Source organism: Pangasianodon hypophthalmus, chromosome 3 (assembly GCF_027358585.1).
Source record: "Pangasianodon hypophthalmus isolate fPanHyp1 chromosome 3, fPanHyp1.pri, whole genome shotgun sequence".
In the NCBI taxonomy this organism is placed as follows: Eukaryota; Metazoa; Chordata; class Actinopteri; order Siluriformes; family Pangasiidae; genus Pangasianodon; species Pangasianodon hypophthalmus.
In genome coordinates this window covers 17,383,653-17,400,684 of record NC_069712.1, presented here as the reverse complement: position 1 = coordinate 17,400,684, position 17,032 = coordinate 17,383,653, and the positions used below count along the sequence as shown (strand labels likewise).

The 17,032-nt window shown below is 38.1% G+C and overlaps 1 protein-coding gene across 3 annotated transcripts in view; it reads right to left on the bottom strand.

The window, feature by feature from the left end:
* prkg1a (protein kinase cGMP-dependent 1a) overlaps window positions 1–17,032 on the bottom strand; it is a 71,084-nt gene that overhangs the window by 36,892 nt on the left and 17,160 nt on the right. For all 3 annotated transcript variants that reach the window (XM_053232704.1, XM_026942801.3, XM_026942792.3), the window contains one exon: window positions 7,182–7,295. In XM_053232704.1, the coding sequence (XP_053088679.1) occupies window positions 7,182–7,295 (114 nt within the window). The remainder of the gene's footprint in view (window positions 1–7,181; window positions 7,296–17,032) is intronic.

Sequence of the window (17,032 nt, the reverse complement as noted above, 5' to 3'; positions counted from 1 at the left end):
TATTTACAAGATATCGGTGAGGGAAACAAAGACAGTACTGAGACTGAAGATGAGATGATCACTGCAGGAATCTCCAATTCCTTTCCAAAACTAACCCTAAACACACAACAAATAAAAACCAATTAACATAGTAAGAAAAGAAAATAGTTTTCATTTGTTTTCGTTAAACAAAGACTCACAACATTTATTCTCTTCGCTCCTTGAAGATTTAGACTATGTGATTTCTACGATTTCTAATACTATTACTTGTCACACTTTATGAGATGATCCCAGTAAAATCTTGGCCAAATTCTAAAACAGACTGTGCGATGACATGCTCTCCTTGTCAGATTATATGATGAAGATCCTTTAATGATAGACCTGTGATTAAAGAAAATTACTACATTCGCCCATGCCATCAACCAGTGTGATCCTGTCCTTTGCAGAAAATGGGCTCACATAAACAGAAACATTCTTCAAAGTGAGATAAGGATATTTTTTCTGTCCAAGAGAATGTTTTGTTTATGTTATGGTATTGCCACTCCCATATTTGTAGCTGTCCCACTGTAATGTGTAATTAGTGAAGGCAGGATGCAAATCCATGATTTATTAGAGAAAATCGGAAAACATTGTCACAGTCTATGGCTGGGGTCAAAATACAGGCAAACAGAATTAAATAGGGATAATCTATATTCATGATCGGAAACGAAAACATGCAAGGGTCAAAAGCAGGAAATAAAACTAGAAACAAAGGAAAGAGAAAACAAGAAAATTAGGCCTGGATGAGATAAATGTGCAATAAGGCTTAGAAACAAGGAACAGAAACAGCAGGGTATATAGAGACAAACTAATTAAGGACTTTACACAGAACAGGTGAACACAGAGTAATCAACCAATGTCAGAACAGGGATGGAGACAGGACTAGGACAGAACAAAAGCACATGGAGTCAACACCAAACATAACTACTGGGAAATATGCCTCATGCTGAGAGGTGAAATTCATGATACCTGTGAGTTTTGCATCCTATGAAATCCTTCAGCTTTTAGACAAGCATCAAAGCAGCAGTCACATTCTGAGATTTCAGTCGCAATGGCACTAAATCGGCTGATGGGAGGCATGTCACATTAAGCAGTCTAACACCGCCAATCTGGACTCATGAAACTCTTGAATCATGACCCAAAAAAATTATTTTATGATGTGCAATTTTGTCTGATATTAAAATCTGAAAATAATACCATTTTGCATCTAAAACAGTATTTTCTAATGTCAAGGGGCTTAACATCAGTTATACAGAATGCAAGCAAAGGTGCACAACACACAAACACCATTACACATGCATAGACACACATCTACATAGACACACATATACACACACACTGAAACACACAAGATCAAAAGGGTCTGAGTGACTTTGACCTCTATATGATACTAACTAGATGAGTCAGCTCCTTCTTGCACTGAACAAAAAGCTCTCTTAAAAATCACTCTGTAAGACAGCACACACATACATACACACAAACACACACGTTACCATGGAAGCAGATAGGAGGATAATCGTTTTTGTTTTCAGTCTCACTAATAAACACCACCATCAGATCACCAGCCTCTTTTCATCCCACTCTCGTCTTTCTTTTCATTCTCTGTCATCTTTCTTTGGTCCTCTATTTACCCGTCCTCCTCATCCCAGTGCTCTAACTCCCTCTTCTCTCACTCAGTGAAAAGTGCATCAAGATAAAACCCATTTTATGCCACTCCATATCTCTAGCAACAAGATGAAGTAACAAAACTGAAATATAACTTTTTTCAAGCCTGATAATATCACCATGGATAAATAGACAGAAAACATGTTCATGCATATATATAAACTTATTGTACAAGTCTTATTTTCCCGTTACTTTGAAAATCATAAAGAACTGGATACACAGGTTTAGCTCAAGGCGTCCAGTCTTATCCTCAAAAGGACTATGTGCCTGTGTCTTTTCATTTGAGGCAAGCAGCATCACACCTGATATGACTCATCTGTCATTTGAAGAGTGAGACCAATTGATTAAACAAGTGGAATTAAGCATGAGCCTTCTTTGCTAGATAGAAAACCTGTAGATGCACTAGACTGCCGTTGTTTAACCCAAAGGGACAGGGAATGACCTGCAAGCATACCACTCTACTGTTCATCGAAAACATAAAAAAAAATCTTCTGCCATTCTCGTGCAGTCTGTAGTGTCATATTAGATTCATTCAAAAGTCTATACACATTCACTGGATTAAGTGAAGGATGTTTATTTAACAGCACAGTGGTTAAAATGTTCTTATTCAGGATATAAAAAAAACCTTATCAGGATATTAGTGGCTCTGTGATTCATATCCCTCCAAGTGGAAAATAGGACAATCTCATTTACAGCAGTCTACTTTTATTCTGAATTTTTACTGACCTGTCATAGGCAAGAGGACATTCAAGCAACAGTAGAGACACAATGTCTCAGCTGGCCAGAATCATAACCATGCTCTGACAAGCAGCTCAAATCAGATTTTCAGCAGTTCCAATTTGAGGCAGAAAGCTTTTCTGCAGCCAGAAAAAAAAAATATGCAGTTGGACTTTTTCAGATTCAAGCCCCATTTGCCTGTGATTTCAAAATCAAAATCAAGTCAAAGTTCGTGTGTTTTTTTTTCTTTTTTTCTCATTCACTGTGCATCAGTTTTTGATGTCAGAAAATGTATATGTAAATGCATTCATTTCAACTCAACCAGTCCATCCAAAGCACATGCAATGCACTTTGTTCTGACGCCTTTCTATCATAGCCAGCATTAACTTTTTCAGGAATTTGTGCTACAGTAGCTCTTCTGTGGGATTGGACCAGACAGGCTAGCCTTCGCTCCTCATGTGCATCAATGAGCCTTGGGCACCCTGTAGCCAGTTCACCAGTTGTCTTTCCTTGGACCACTTTTGGTAGGTACAAACCAATGCATACCGGGAACACCCCACAAGACCTGCCGCTTTGGTGATGCTCTGACCCAGTCTAGGCATCACAATTTGGCCCTTGTCAAAGTTGCTCAGATCTTTACGCTTGCCCATTTTTCCTGCTTCCAACACATCAACTTCGAGAACTGACTGTTCACTTGCAGCCTAATATATCCCATCCCTTGAGAGGTGCCATTGTAAGGAGATAATCAATGTCATTCACTTCACCTGTCAGTGGTTTTAATGTTATGGCTCATATGTGTGCGTGTGTGTGTGCATATACATACATATATATATATATATATATATATATATATATATATATATATATATATATATATTTATATATATACATATTTATATATATAAACAATGGATACAAAGTAAATACACAATAAACAAACACATTTTTTACACTAATACACTGTTCTTTGGGAGACATAAACTCCTGTCTTAGCCCTAACAATGGACCAAAAGGCCTTGACTGTTTATCAACCACCTACAATATTTCCTGCGGCCAGTCCAGCATCCAAATATGTGTGTGTGTATGTGTGAGTGTGAGATCTGTGAATTGTGTAAATTTTACTTTGATGTCCTTAAAAAAAAACAATCACATGGCCATGTTCCCCAGGTACAATGAAAGGGTTGATAGGCTGTTTATGCCTATTTGAGCTGATTGGTATGTGCTGGCAGTGTGCGGGGGTCATGCTCACATCTGCCTGTGTGAGAGGAGAGATTAGATGCTCAAACACAAAGCCGAGCGTGCTGCTCCGACTTGGCCAATCCATACCCCACTTCCTGCCTCAGACAGTAAGCAGAGGACCAGAGCCAGCAAGCAGAGGAGCTCAGGCACCGGCGAACGATAAACAGAGCCCAGGGGAGAGAGCAGGGGCCACAGCTGGGGCTTGTGCTTGTGAGAGCCAGAGAGAGAGGAAGAGACAAGAGTAGGGGAATAAACAGAGCTGACAGGGCAAAGAAGTGGCTGGAGGACATAATATGTGATGTGGGAAGAGGCATGTAGAATGAGAAAAGAACAAAAATAAAAGGAGGGAAAAGGTGAAGTGGAAATGAAAGGATGAGAATCAGCCAAACATCGGGGGACCTAGGAAAGAAGGAAAAGAATGGATAAAACAGACAGGGTGGTGAATAAACCAGATATAAACCAGAAGGAGAGTGAGACAGTGATCCATCAAGAATAATTCAGTTGCATAAACATAAACACTGAGGCACAAAACAGACTCCTTCAGTCAGCTTAGTTTAAAAGGACTGTCTGGTAATGCTTAAGGTCAATTACACAGGGACAGAAAAAAAAAAAACAGATTTAAAGTCACTTAATGGATTAAGGTAGGAGAGCGCATTTACAGTAATAATGATCCTCTCTCTGTCTCTGGTCATATTCTCTCAATAAATAGCTGGATATATTGGTGGTGAAGGTGGATGTGATAGCCTATTACTTAGCTGAGCAGTGGGGCACAGACGGTGCTGCTTTACTTAACAGACCACATTTGATTAGCTACTCCATAACTGTGATGTCTATTCAAAGGCTGTCTTGCACTTTTCTTTTTCATCATTTCTCTCTTCTCCATGTGACTCCTCCACATTTACATTTTCCCACTTTGCACTCTCTCTCTAACATCTCTCCATCCGTTTGCTGTTAGATAAAACACATTCTACTTCAAAACACCCTGCAGGACAGCAACTTCTACAGCTCTCTAGAGTGCTGTAAAATTACTAATGTAACAATAAACTCAGAACAGGCACAGTCACACAGCTTTCAGAACCCTGGCTCATGGATACTGCTGCATCTCCCAGGAGAAAAGTGCCTGCATGCTCTTCCTTCACTAAAAGTGTGTCAGGATCATAGGATGGATTGGAGAGATTAAAAAACTGAATATGAACAGTGGATCAACCTACAACTACCTTTCCATAAGATATTAAACATATAAGATATGAGATCATTTTAAATATCAATCTCCTTTATATTTATACTACCATGCAAATAATAGGCATATACACGCTAGGGTTGTGCAATATGTTGCTTGTTAATTATTATCACCATGTTAATCTTTGCATTACTGATATCACCAAAGTCTGCAGTAGAATACTCTTCTGTTCTGTGAGCATTCTAGATAAATTGCCTGTGGGTGTAATAATCCAATTTTGAGAGGAAGAGAGAAATAAAATTGACATAATTTACTCCTTCTACCAAGTGTCAGCTGCAACAAGTTTGGTGGCTGACTTTTCCTTCTTTAGTTTTGGACTAGATCTATGAGCATAAAATAGCTACCAAGTAAATTTCGGGCAACACAGACTCCCATAACTAAGCAACATGAGCCTAATTACTCCAGTGCCAAAATTAAAGAAGACATCATCAGACATTAAACATGTGGCTAATTGACTATAATTAGAGTAAGGGGAAATTATGTAATTTGTTTTTTTTTTTACTTAACTATTGTATTAACTGTGTCACATCACATGTTTATTGCTTTACCAGTTTGGATTAGGGCACTTTCAGATAATAATAATGTAATATTGTAGCAATATTATTACATTATGCTGTTGGGCAGTATTACATACACTGGATTTGATACAGCAGATGTACTTCCAATGTATGAGACAAAAACAGTAGAGCTAATATGATAAACCAGGGTTGCCAGGTTTCTGCAAAGCTTCTAGCCCAACTACATCTCAAAAACCACACAAAAGACCCCAATACATTCAGCTCTGGAAAAACATATTTTTAAAATTTTTTTCACAGTCCTTTCATGGCAAACATGGTCACTGTGGTGCTCACACATTTCTGATATACAGATATTATTCATTCCATATCCCCCCTTTCACCTTCCCAATCTTTGCAACATATCAATAGAAATTATTCTGTATATCATAGACACACTGTCTGCACTATATTAGACTTCAATCTGATTATTTTTTAACAAGCCTAGTCTGGCAACCCTATTAACTGTTCTGTCTGCTGCTCCCTCCCTGAGTATGGGACAGGATTCCTTTCCCAGTGGGCTTCTATTAACACTTGTTGTAGTTCCCATTTTTGACCACTAGGAACAATAATATTGCTGCATTCAACCAGAGGTCACAACTTGTAATTCTCAACCTCCAACCAAGAAAAGCCAAAGAAAACACCCTCTTAACTTGAAATTTCTAATTGTCAACTTGGGGCAGCCTTCTCAACTACGAGTTCCATCCCAGTTTACGGAGTGACGTCAAATCAACCTGACTGCGCCTACCTTTAAATGAGTTATGCCATACATACGAATATTTACTCTGAACCATTCAACATACAGACATATTCATTTATTAAATATATAACATTGACTGTACAGATCACTGATATGAGGAGGTAAATATACCTCACTTATATATCACTTATCACAGTTAGCTTCCTAGCTTGTTGCTAACAAAAGACAAACAAGGAAATGCCCATTTTTTTCCCACTTTGTACCTCAAACGCACAGAGGGCATAAATGACGTAATTCCGAGCTCCAACTTCCCACTTCCGAGGTAAGTTGAATGCAGCATATGGTAGAAAGCCAACATCTATCAACAGAATATCAGCTTATCTGTCAAACAGCAACATTTTTTAAATTGTCTTTCACTCAAAGGGGTAATTAGTATTTCAATGGAATTTAATGAGGACTATAAAAGATAAACATGTGTTGAACAGCTAATATACAGTATATGCCCCTATGGACAAGCAGCCACTAGAGAAATTAAAGGGAGGAAAATGCAGAGAATGCCTGGCAGTCAGGTTGTTTGTTTTTCCAACCATCATGTCTGTTACCTCTCTCAGTCAGACCTGCACTTATCTATCTACCAAAGTCACATTTTTTAACATTTTTAACAGAACCTTTCGTTCAGACCCACTGTGTTGTTACAATCTGCAGACTGTGCTTTTATGTTATTAAACTTCTATCGAAAGTTTCACTTGAACCTTTTCAACTTGGTGCAAATATTTTAGAGCAGAGACGTGAAATAATACCAGTGCCAATCCAAAGAACGGTTTGGGCATAGAGCTTTCTTTTGTGAAGGTAATAATGAGTATCCTCTTCATCATTGTGACTGGGGTCATTTTAATCTCGCCAAAAGAACAATACTATCAAAGAACTCATTTACATGCACCTCACTACATGATAACAGGCAAATGGCCACAAGCCTCAACACAGAACCATTACTGGTTCACAGCACAAGTGTGCACGTGTGTGTGTGTGTGTGTGTGAGTGTACTCACTCTTCACTGTGGCCGTTCGTGTACAATTATAAAGGATGGCAAGCTCTCCAAACACTTTCCCAGGCCCCATAGTGCACAGCTTCAAGCCTTCTTTTGTTACCTCCACTTTACCATCTGCAAGAAATCAAGTTCAGGTTAAAGAGGAAAATGCTGTTTTGGTCCAACACAGAGAAACACACAAGCTACACATGTATCACCCTGTGCTATTTATTTAGCAATTTATTTCCCTGAATGAAGACTCACATTCTCATCAAACATGAAATATCAATTAAGCACTGAAGATATAACATTATAAATGCCTTGGTCCACATTTCTTATTGTAACCTTTTTAACAGTTCTTCTTCTTACTTCTTTCATGCTGTCTCAGGTCATAGGATTTCCTACAAGCCTTGATTTGGAAAACCATTGTACAAGGACAAAAGAATAACAGGACTAAACATTGTGAAAAGGAATAAGATGGGTTTGCCTACTGAGGAAGCTCACAATGGGAGAATGATTGCATGTTTGTGATGTGTGATCACGCTTTCATGGCTAAGCCTCCGCACATGCACGTGAACAGTGGCAGATGTGTTTGCACTGTGCTCCTTCTCAGAGCCAAAAACACTTTCTGTTAGACAACTTTCACTTCAAATTCATCTCTCTCTTTATCTCTCTCTTTATCTCTCTCTCGCCTTCTGTCAGAGATTCTATCAGCAGCCAAACAGATAAAAGTAACCTTACAGTACTGTTACATAAACAAAAGTACTGTTCTAATGTCACTGTGCATTTGTCATGTACTGTCAAAATAAAACAGGTGTGGGTTATTTAATATAACACAAAGCACACTATGACACAGTGACAATATGATGAGACAGGTTTTGAATGAGGTTTTTTCATTTTTAAAATGTGAACAGTCATTGAACACAAGTGAATGTCAAGAACATTTTGAAAGTAAAGAAATTATGAAGGACATCTCTGACTGCTAAAGGACAGCAGTAACAAAATCTAAGAGAGGAAATAAAGGAAAATCAAAGAGGTAGGGAAGAAAAGATTCACGATTGTTCTCTCAGTTGGCCATTTAAAAGAACCATTAAAAGAATCATAAAACAGAGGGAAGGAGGACATAATCCTTAGTTAATTGAGCAGATAGGGAGAAATCCATCTAGCTTTAACCTGAAATAGCCTTCATCTGTCATGGACGACTGGACACTGACTTCACTCTTAGTTAAAACCTGACTCTCCTTTTGGTTAAAACCAGGGTTGCACCAGTCGATTTGTATAATTTTCAATATGACACTGAAACCTGAGAATTGCTCAATACCCAATACTAATATGCTCACAGTAGCACAGCCTTTACTGTGCAAGCTATGGCAAAGTAGTTTTATGAAATGTCACAGACATAATGGAGGCCATTGTCAGTTAAAATTCCAAGCATCCATGACATGGGTTTATTGACAATACGTCAATAAAGCAAAAAATTGTCAAATCTGAATTGATACCAGATCAGCATTTCAGGGCAGAATAAAACCAACACTGTGGCTCAGGATTACTCCAGTGCATCGCTAGTTAACACACTCAACTGCCTGTTTGCGTAAGTCACAAAATCTCATTAGGCCTACTAAATATCCAGAGAAGGAGTCTGAACAGCAGCGGCGACTCATAGGGCAGGTGGGGTAGAGGCCAACCATTTATATCAGCCGTTCAACAAATGTTATTCTTCTTAGTCCTCAATCACAGCTCCATACATTTTACATTCTGTTACAATACTAATTACCTCTTTTAAATGACCAGTTTTTTTTTTTTTTAAATGTTGCTATTTGACAGATATGTCAATGTTCCATTGATTTACTTGCCTTTCTAGATGGTACACAATCGTGGGGGTAGCATGTTCACTGCCCCCTTTAGCTCCATAGAGGTTTTACTGCACATAGTGGTCAAAAATTGGGGCAGGAATAATGCAGGAGAAGCGAACAGTACAGTTAATGTCAGGGTTGCCAAGGTGGGCTAGTTAGATGAGCTAAACATAGTCCATAGTCACCAAGATTATTTTATAGCAAATCATTTGAATTAAATCTAATTAATTTACACAAAAAAGGCAACGGGTAAGTGCAGACGCTGTGCCTAAGATGTACATAGCCATCAATAATCCAATGATTGGGAGAAGATAAAGTGTGTACAGCAGCAATATGTGTGCAATACTTGTTTCCCCACACAAAGTATGAAACAAAGAAGAAAATGTCATCTTTCAAAATGCCCATTTTTTGCTGAATCTTGTTTCAGGTCTTTTGTGTGGTTTTTGAGATGGAAGGCTGGAAATTTTGCTGAAACCAGTCAACTCTGGTTAATGATAATACCTTGACCACAGTTAAACAAATGTGTCTAAAACTCCTCAAAATGAGCTGCTAGACTGCACGATGGATGACTGTTGCCAACTCTCAACTGCTTATTAAGGTGTAACCCGTAATAGGCAAAAAAAAAAAAAAATCATTAGATAGTAGCCTATAGCATTAGTCAAGTGTGATAGCCTCTTGACATACTTTTATTTGAAGCTATGTTGCTATTAATGCTGTCCTGCCCAACCAAAACTATAGTCATGAGCCACCGCTGCTGAACACACACACCTATGTGATGGGCTGCACCCACACACACGAGCTATTCACACACAACTCCTCACATGTTCTCACCAGACTGCAGTGTCATAACAAAAGCTGCCACACAATGATAAACCCCTTATAATGTCAGGCATAGGAATATACTTCACATTTATCATATACAATGGATATAAATAGTCTACATACCCCTGTCAATATGGCAAGTTTTTGTGAAGTAAAAGTATGATACGAAGATAAATCATGTCAGATATTTTCTCACCTTTAATGCGCAATTGCAAAGTATAAAAATAAAGTAATAAACAATCAGAAACTTTTCGGGAAAAAGACAAATAAAAAGCTTACAATACCCTAATTGCATAAGTGTGCACACCCCTAAACTAATACTATGTTGAAGCACCTTTTGATTTTATTACACCACGCAGTCTTTTTGAGTAAGAGTCTATCAGCGTGACATATCTTGACTTGGCAACATTTTCCCACTCTTTCTTGCAAAAACATTCTAGATCCATCAAACTGTGAGGGCATCTCCTGTACACAGCAAGCTTCAGGTCGCCACACAGTTTTTTTTAGATGGATTCAGGTCTGAGCTCTGGCTAGGCCATTCAAAAACATTGATCTTCTTTTGGTTAAGCCATTCCTTTGTTGTTTTGGATGTATGCTTGGGGTCATTGTTGTGCTGAAAGGTGAAATTCCATTTCATCTTCAGCTTACTAGAAGAGACCTGAATGTTTTGCACAAAAATTGATTGGTATTCGTTGCTATTCATGATTCCCTCCACCTTGATAAAAGCCCCAGTTCAGGCTGAAGAAAAGTAGCCCTAAAGCATGATGCTGCCACCACCATGCTGCACCACTGGTATGGTATTCTTTTCATGCTTTTTTTTTTTTTTGCACCAAACATACCTTTTGGAATTAGGCAATTATTATAACTATTGGAATCGGTCTCATCAGACCATAACACATTTTGCCACTCGGTTTGGGGTGATTTAGTTGGGCTTGGATGTTTTTTGTGAGAAAGGGCTTCAGTCGAGCCATCCTACCCCATAGCCTAGATATGTGAAGAATATGAGAGATTGTTGTCACATGCTGCGAGTAATCAGTACTTGTTAGATATTCCTGCAGCTCCTTTAATGTTTCTGTTGGTCTCTTGGCAGCCTCCCTCTTGTCCTTTTGTAAATTTTGGAGAGGCATCCTGTTCTTGGTAATGTCACTATGGTGCTCCATTTTCTCCATTTGTTGATGATGGCCTTCACGGTGTTCCATGGTACATATAATGTTTTTTTTGTACCCCTCTCCTGATCAATTCCTTTCGACAGTAAGACCGTGTACAGGCTTTGTCAGATCTTCACAGACCATGGCTTCAGTGGTAACATGAAACCAAGATGTCAAGAAAATCCTACAGAAACAGTTAATCAGATTTGTGGTTAATCAGAATAATTTTATTGATGACAGCTGTATGATAATTACTTTTGATCATCAGATTGAATGTGATTGGTTGGAACACAGCCCCATCCCCAATTATAAAATGGTGTGCACATTTATGCAACAATGTTTTTGTAACTTTTTATTTTTCCTATTTTTCCCTAAAATGTTTCTGATTCACTTAATTTTTATAAGTTGTAATTTCACACTGAGGGTAGGAAAAGTTCTGACAAGATTTATCTTGGCTTAATTTTTTTCACCACAAAAAGTTGCCATTTTAACAGGGGTGTTTAGACTTTTTATATCCACTGTAGAAATACATAGCAAGCACTCTTACTGAATAATTTTAATTTTACAGTGAATAGATCAGACCTGCTGCACATCAAAAATCATGTGTAGAACAATGATTATATTACATCAGACTGTCTGGACAGCTCCAAGTTTCAAATGATACAGTGATATAAAAAGTCTACACACCCCTGTTAAAATGGCAAGTTTTTGTGACGAAAAAAACTAAAACAAGATAAATCATGTCAGAGCGTTTCCCACCCTCAGTGTGAAAGTACAACTTATTGTAACTTATTATAAAATTAAATGAAAAACAATCAGAAACATTTTAGGGAAAAATAGGAAAAAAGTTACAATAACATTGTTGCATAAATGTGCACACCCTTTTATAATTGGGGATGGGGCTGTGTTCAGAATGAATCAATCACATTCAATCTCATGTTCAAAAGTAATTATCATACAGTCATCAATGAAATTATTCTGATTATCCCCAAATAAAGACCAGCTGTTTCTGTAGGATTTTCTTGACATCTTCTTGGTTTCATGTGCCTGCTGAAGCCAGGGTCTGCAAAGAGCTGATAAAGCCTGTACAAGGTCCCACCGTTGAAAGGAACTGATCAGGAGAGGGGTAGAAAAAAATTTCAAAAACATTATATGTACCATGGAACACCATGAAGGCCATCATAAACAAGTGGAGAAAATGGAGTGCCACCTCGACATTACCAAGAACAGGATGTCCCTCCAAAATTTACAAAAAGACAAGACAAAAAATTACCAGTGAGGCTGCCAAAAGACCAATGGCAACATTAAAGGAGCTGCAGGAACATTTGACAAGTACTGATTACTCGCAGCATGTGACAACAATGTCTTGTATTCTTCACATGTCTAGGCTATGGGGTAGGGTGTCTGGACAGAAGCCCTTTCTCACAAAAACATCCAAGCCCAACTAAATCATCCCAAATCATGTGGCAAAATGTGTTGTGGTCTGATGAGACAAATTTCAAAAGTTATAATAATTGCTTAATTCCAAAAGGTATGTTTGGTGCAAAAAAGTACCAAAATAATACCATACCAAAGGTGTAGCATGGTGGTAGCAGCATCATGCTTTAGGGCTGCCTTTCTTCAGCCAGAACTGGGGCTTTGTCAAGGTGGAGGGAATCATGAATACCTTTCAGCTCAACATTGGCCCAAAGCATACATCCAAATCAACAAAGGAATGGCTTAACCAAAAGAAGATCAATGTTTCTGAATGGCCTAGCCAGAGCTCAGACCTGAATACAACTAAAAATCTGTGTGGTGACTTGCCATTTTAACAGGGGTGTGTAGACGTTTTATATCCATTGTAAGTGTGATAGTCATATTCACATCTCATATTTACAACCAATTAACCCCCTGTCAGCTTATTTTCATGATTTTGTGTTACTATTATCAATATTCTTATTCAATATTCTTCTTTTGACAAACCTACTATAGATTGTAAAAGACTGTATAGATTACACATCTTTCTAATTAAGAGGGATCTGATTTTCATTTTTCCACCTTTTAGGGTTTTTTCTGGCTTTTTTTTATGTGGTTCCATGCATGAATCAGAACTCAGCCTCTTTACCCTATAAGCAACCGTGAGAGAAACTAGAAGTTTAGTTTATGTGCGGGAAGTAGTGGGAAAAACTTACTTTATCCCTTAGAACCCTAGCCAGTGTTTCAGCATTTTCACTTCCTGTTCACTACAGGGGCAGCACGGGGGCACAGTGATAGCGGTGCCACCTCACAGCTCTAGGGTTTCTGTCACTGTCTGTGGGGAGTTTCTGTAAATGTTCTCTCCATGTGAATGTTCTTATGAGTTCTCCAGTTTCCTCCCACATCTAGTTAAACCCCCAGTTAAGGTCAGCTCAAAGCTAGAATTCAAACCTAAAATATAGCTATATAACAGCTGCTTCTCACCTTAGATTAAAACAGGATTAAGCTTGTTTGGTCATAAGCATCATTCATGAACTCATATATATACAATGTTTCTAACATGATGTGTTCCAGCTGTCGCTAACAGGATGTGTTCATGCTCACACTCTTTTCCCCCAATAAGGCCTGCAGAATGGGCAATAGGAAGTTCAGAGTCAGCCTTTAGGTCAAACAATGTGTTCTTTTTTCTCAGCACATTGCTGTCCCACAGCACTAATGATCCAAAAGAGCAGGAAGTCATGTATAAGCAACATGATATCTGCCCACTCTCTGAGCCATGCACAGGAAGTTATGACTCTTCTAGTCAAACAAAACAAAAATGAGCTTGTCACGTTTTTCTGTCATACACGGATCCACTACTAGTAAAAAGTAAATAAAACTTCATGCTTTCAATTTCTAAATGAGGTTTAAATGATCAACCATTAGAGCAATCTTCTATTTCCAATGATAATATCACTGTAAGATAACTACAAAAATACAATTATTTACTGAATTATTTGGGACTCATAATAACTACATTTGTGCTGATCTTTTTCTATGTACACACAAATAATACCTTATAAAAATAGTGAAAAAATCTCATCCTCTTATACATGGTATTTCTGATCAGAAAATACATCAATTAATTAATAATCAAATGCAGTATAGATGTGTACAACAATCATGGTTAAATATTTTGTATTCTCAAATATAAATTAATTAAATTATTTAATATTTTAAATTTCAGTCTTGCATTAGAACATGTTGTACTCAATTCATCTGAACAGAATACTCCTTATTCCACTGGGTTACCGGAAGAGCAAGAAAAACAAACATTAATTCCCAGTGATATATTCATTAACTGGCCATATTTGTCCTGTCTCAGCCATTAAACAGAAATGTTTAAAAGTAATTCAGTCATTTCTTCTAGTCCTAATTCTGTGAAAACCACAAATTATTCAGCACCTGATCAATAGGATCTAAATACCACCAGAAATATAATGACATAATGGACAAGGACTCATGGAATAAAACAACATGACAGAAAAATACATTAAATAAGAGGAAATTATTTTTGTTTATATTTCATGCTGCACAAGAACTGAACAAAATAGAGCATATACGCTATAAAGTCAAAAGTTTGTGGACACCTGACCATCAAACTTGGTATGCTGTAGTGTTGCTGTAGCTCTGTGGTTAAGACCTTAGGATTGGAAGGTCATGAGTTCAAATCCCAGCACTGCCAAACGGCCACTGCTGGGCCCTTGAGTAAGGCCCATCACCCTCAATCTTAGATAAATCTCAGTCACTCTGGATAAGGGCATCCACCAAATGTCATAAGTGTAAAATTCCCTTTCAAACCTTTTCCAGCATGACAATGCCCCATGAACAAAGCGAGGTCCATGAAGACATGGTTTGCCAAGGTTGGAGTGGAAGAACATGAGCAGCCTGCACATCTGACCTCAACCTTCCTGAACACTTCTGGGATGAATAGGAACACAGATGTGCCCCAGGCCTTCTAGCACAACATCAGTTCTTGACCTCACAAATGATCTTTTGGCTGAATGGACCCATAGTCCCCATAGCTATGCTCCAAAATCAAATGGAAAGCCTTCTCGGAAAAGTGGAGGTTATTATAACAACAAAGGGGGACTAAGTCTGGAAAGGGATGTTCAAAAAGCACATATGTGTGTGATGGTCAGGTGTCCACAAACGTTTGACCATACAGTGTATGTGTAGCGCTGCTGATCTACAAAGGCATGAATGGGAGACACTACCCACATTTCTGTCACTAAAGAAGCTATAAAGGCTGGAACAATGTCTGTCTGACATATGCCTCTGCCCAAGTAACTAGACAGGTTTAATGGCCAATAGCATCTGATTCACAGGCCACTGTCTCAGCTGGCATTTATTCCGATTGGACCTCATTAAAACGGCAGCATTAGTACAGATTAATATGACATTTGAAGCTCATTAATAGGGCAGAATATTGTACTTGGCCTCTCCTTTGGTAAGGTCATCATAATTATCTGAAATATCTCCTCTCATGTGACTCATATCATAGCCTTCCCTATGTAGTTTACAGAACTGTATATACTCTCCAATTAATCCAAGAATGATTTTAAAAAGTCACTACCAATGGGCTTTCCAGTATAGCCACTCACTTTCAGTAACTGCGCTGGTCAGGACTGCGGTGGATCCGGAGCCTATCCCGGGAACGTTAAGCGTGAGGCTGAAATACACCCTGGGTGGGACACCTGTCCATCACAGGGCACTAAGCACACACATTCACACACTCATTAACACATGTATTCATAGCTAGGGGCAATTTATCTTACCCAAACAACTTACTGGCAAGTTTTTGGTAGAAGGGAGAAAACCGGAGAACACGGTGGAAACCTGCATGTATAACTATATAGAAGAGTCCAATTCATATCAAAAAGACAGCACAAATCTGTGAGTGATCCTGGAAATCCCTTAAATGTAACCAAGTGCACTTACTTTCCCACTGGAGAGGGAACAAAGAATCCTCTTACCCTTAGAATAAACAACTTGTGCTCGTAATAAAATTCACACTCCTTCTCTCAGGAAAGTACACAGATGAACTGGACAGAATTTATACACAATTGTTCCTATTCTAAACTTAAAATCTGAGCACACTGGTTTCAGTTGAGCACACTGGTATCAGGAAAGAGAGTAGAGTACAAGACAGAGCAGTGTTGATTAATGAGACAGCAGATCCGTGTTTGGTGAAAAATTCACATTCTCTGATTCGCTGGATTAAACATCCCTGCTCTCAATCCTAACTGATAAGGATCAATGGCCTCAAGTCATACTTAACACACAAAAGCAGGGAATAAGGGAGCATCTGAGCATCTGAGTGAGTGTTCCAACAATAATGAATCTAAACAATATTTTTTTTTTTTTACCTTTTTTTAACCATTGTTTTTTTGTGTCACACACACACACACACACACACGTTTGTCTTTTTATCCTTGTGAGTAGCTTCCATTGACATAATTATTAATGTACAAAATTTATGCTATGCCTGCACCTAAAACTAACTCTAATCTTAACCTCAGTACTCAGAAGAAAACCTGCCTTTCTTCCTTGAAGAGATCAGCCAAATACCTTACATGATCCCCACACATGTCTGTGTTTACAGTTTGTTATTTTTTATACTAGTTAAGAGTTATTTATAATTTTCGCACTGTGTCTTTGTAGGAGTGTACAACTGTAGCACAAGAATTTCATTGTGTATAGATGTGTACAGCACTCTTTATGCACATGACAATAAAACTTGAAGCTTTTACATCCTCAAAAGTAGCTTTGCCCTTTCTCTTACTTTAGTTCACATTCAGATTATGAGTATACAGTACAAGAGAAAGACACACAGAGAAAGCCCAAAAAAGAAAAATATTCCAGAGAAAATCTGCAGTAGAGAATAGAGAGAGTGTGAGTTTCCACACACGTTCATCCCTTTTTGTTCATTTCATAGAGCACATAGCCTAGCTCATCTGCCATTTACTGTGTTGTGTTGTGATACATATTAGCTTCACATCTATTTTTCTAGCATTTCCAAAATGTTTAACAATATTACTTTAGAAGTGAAATT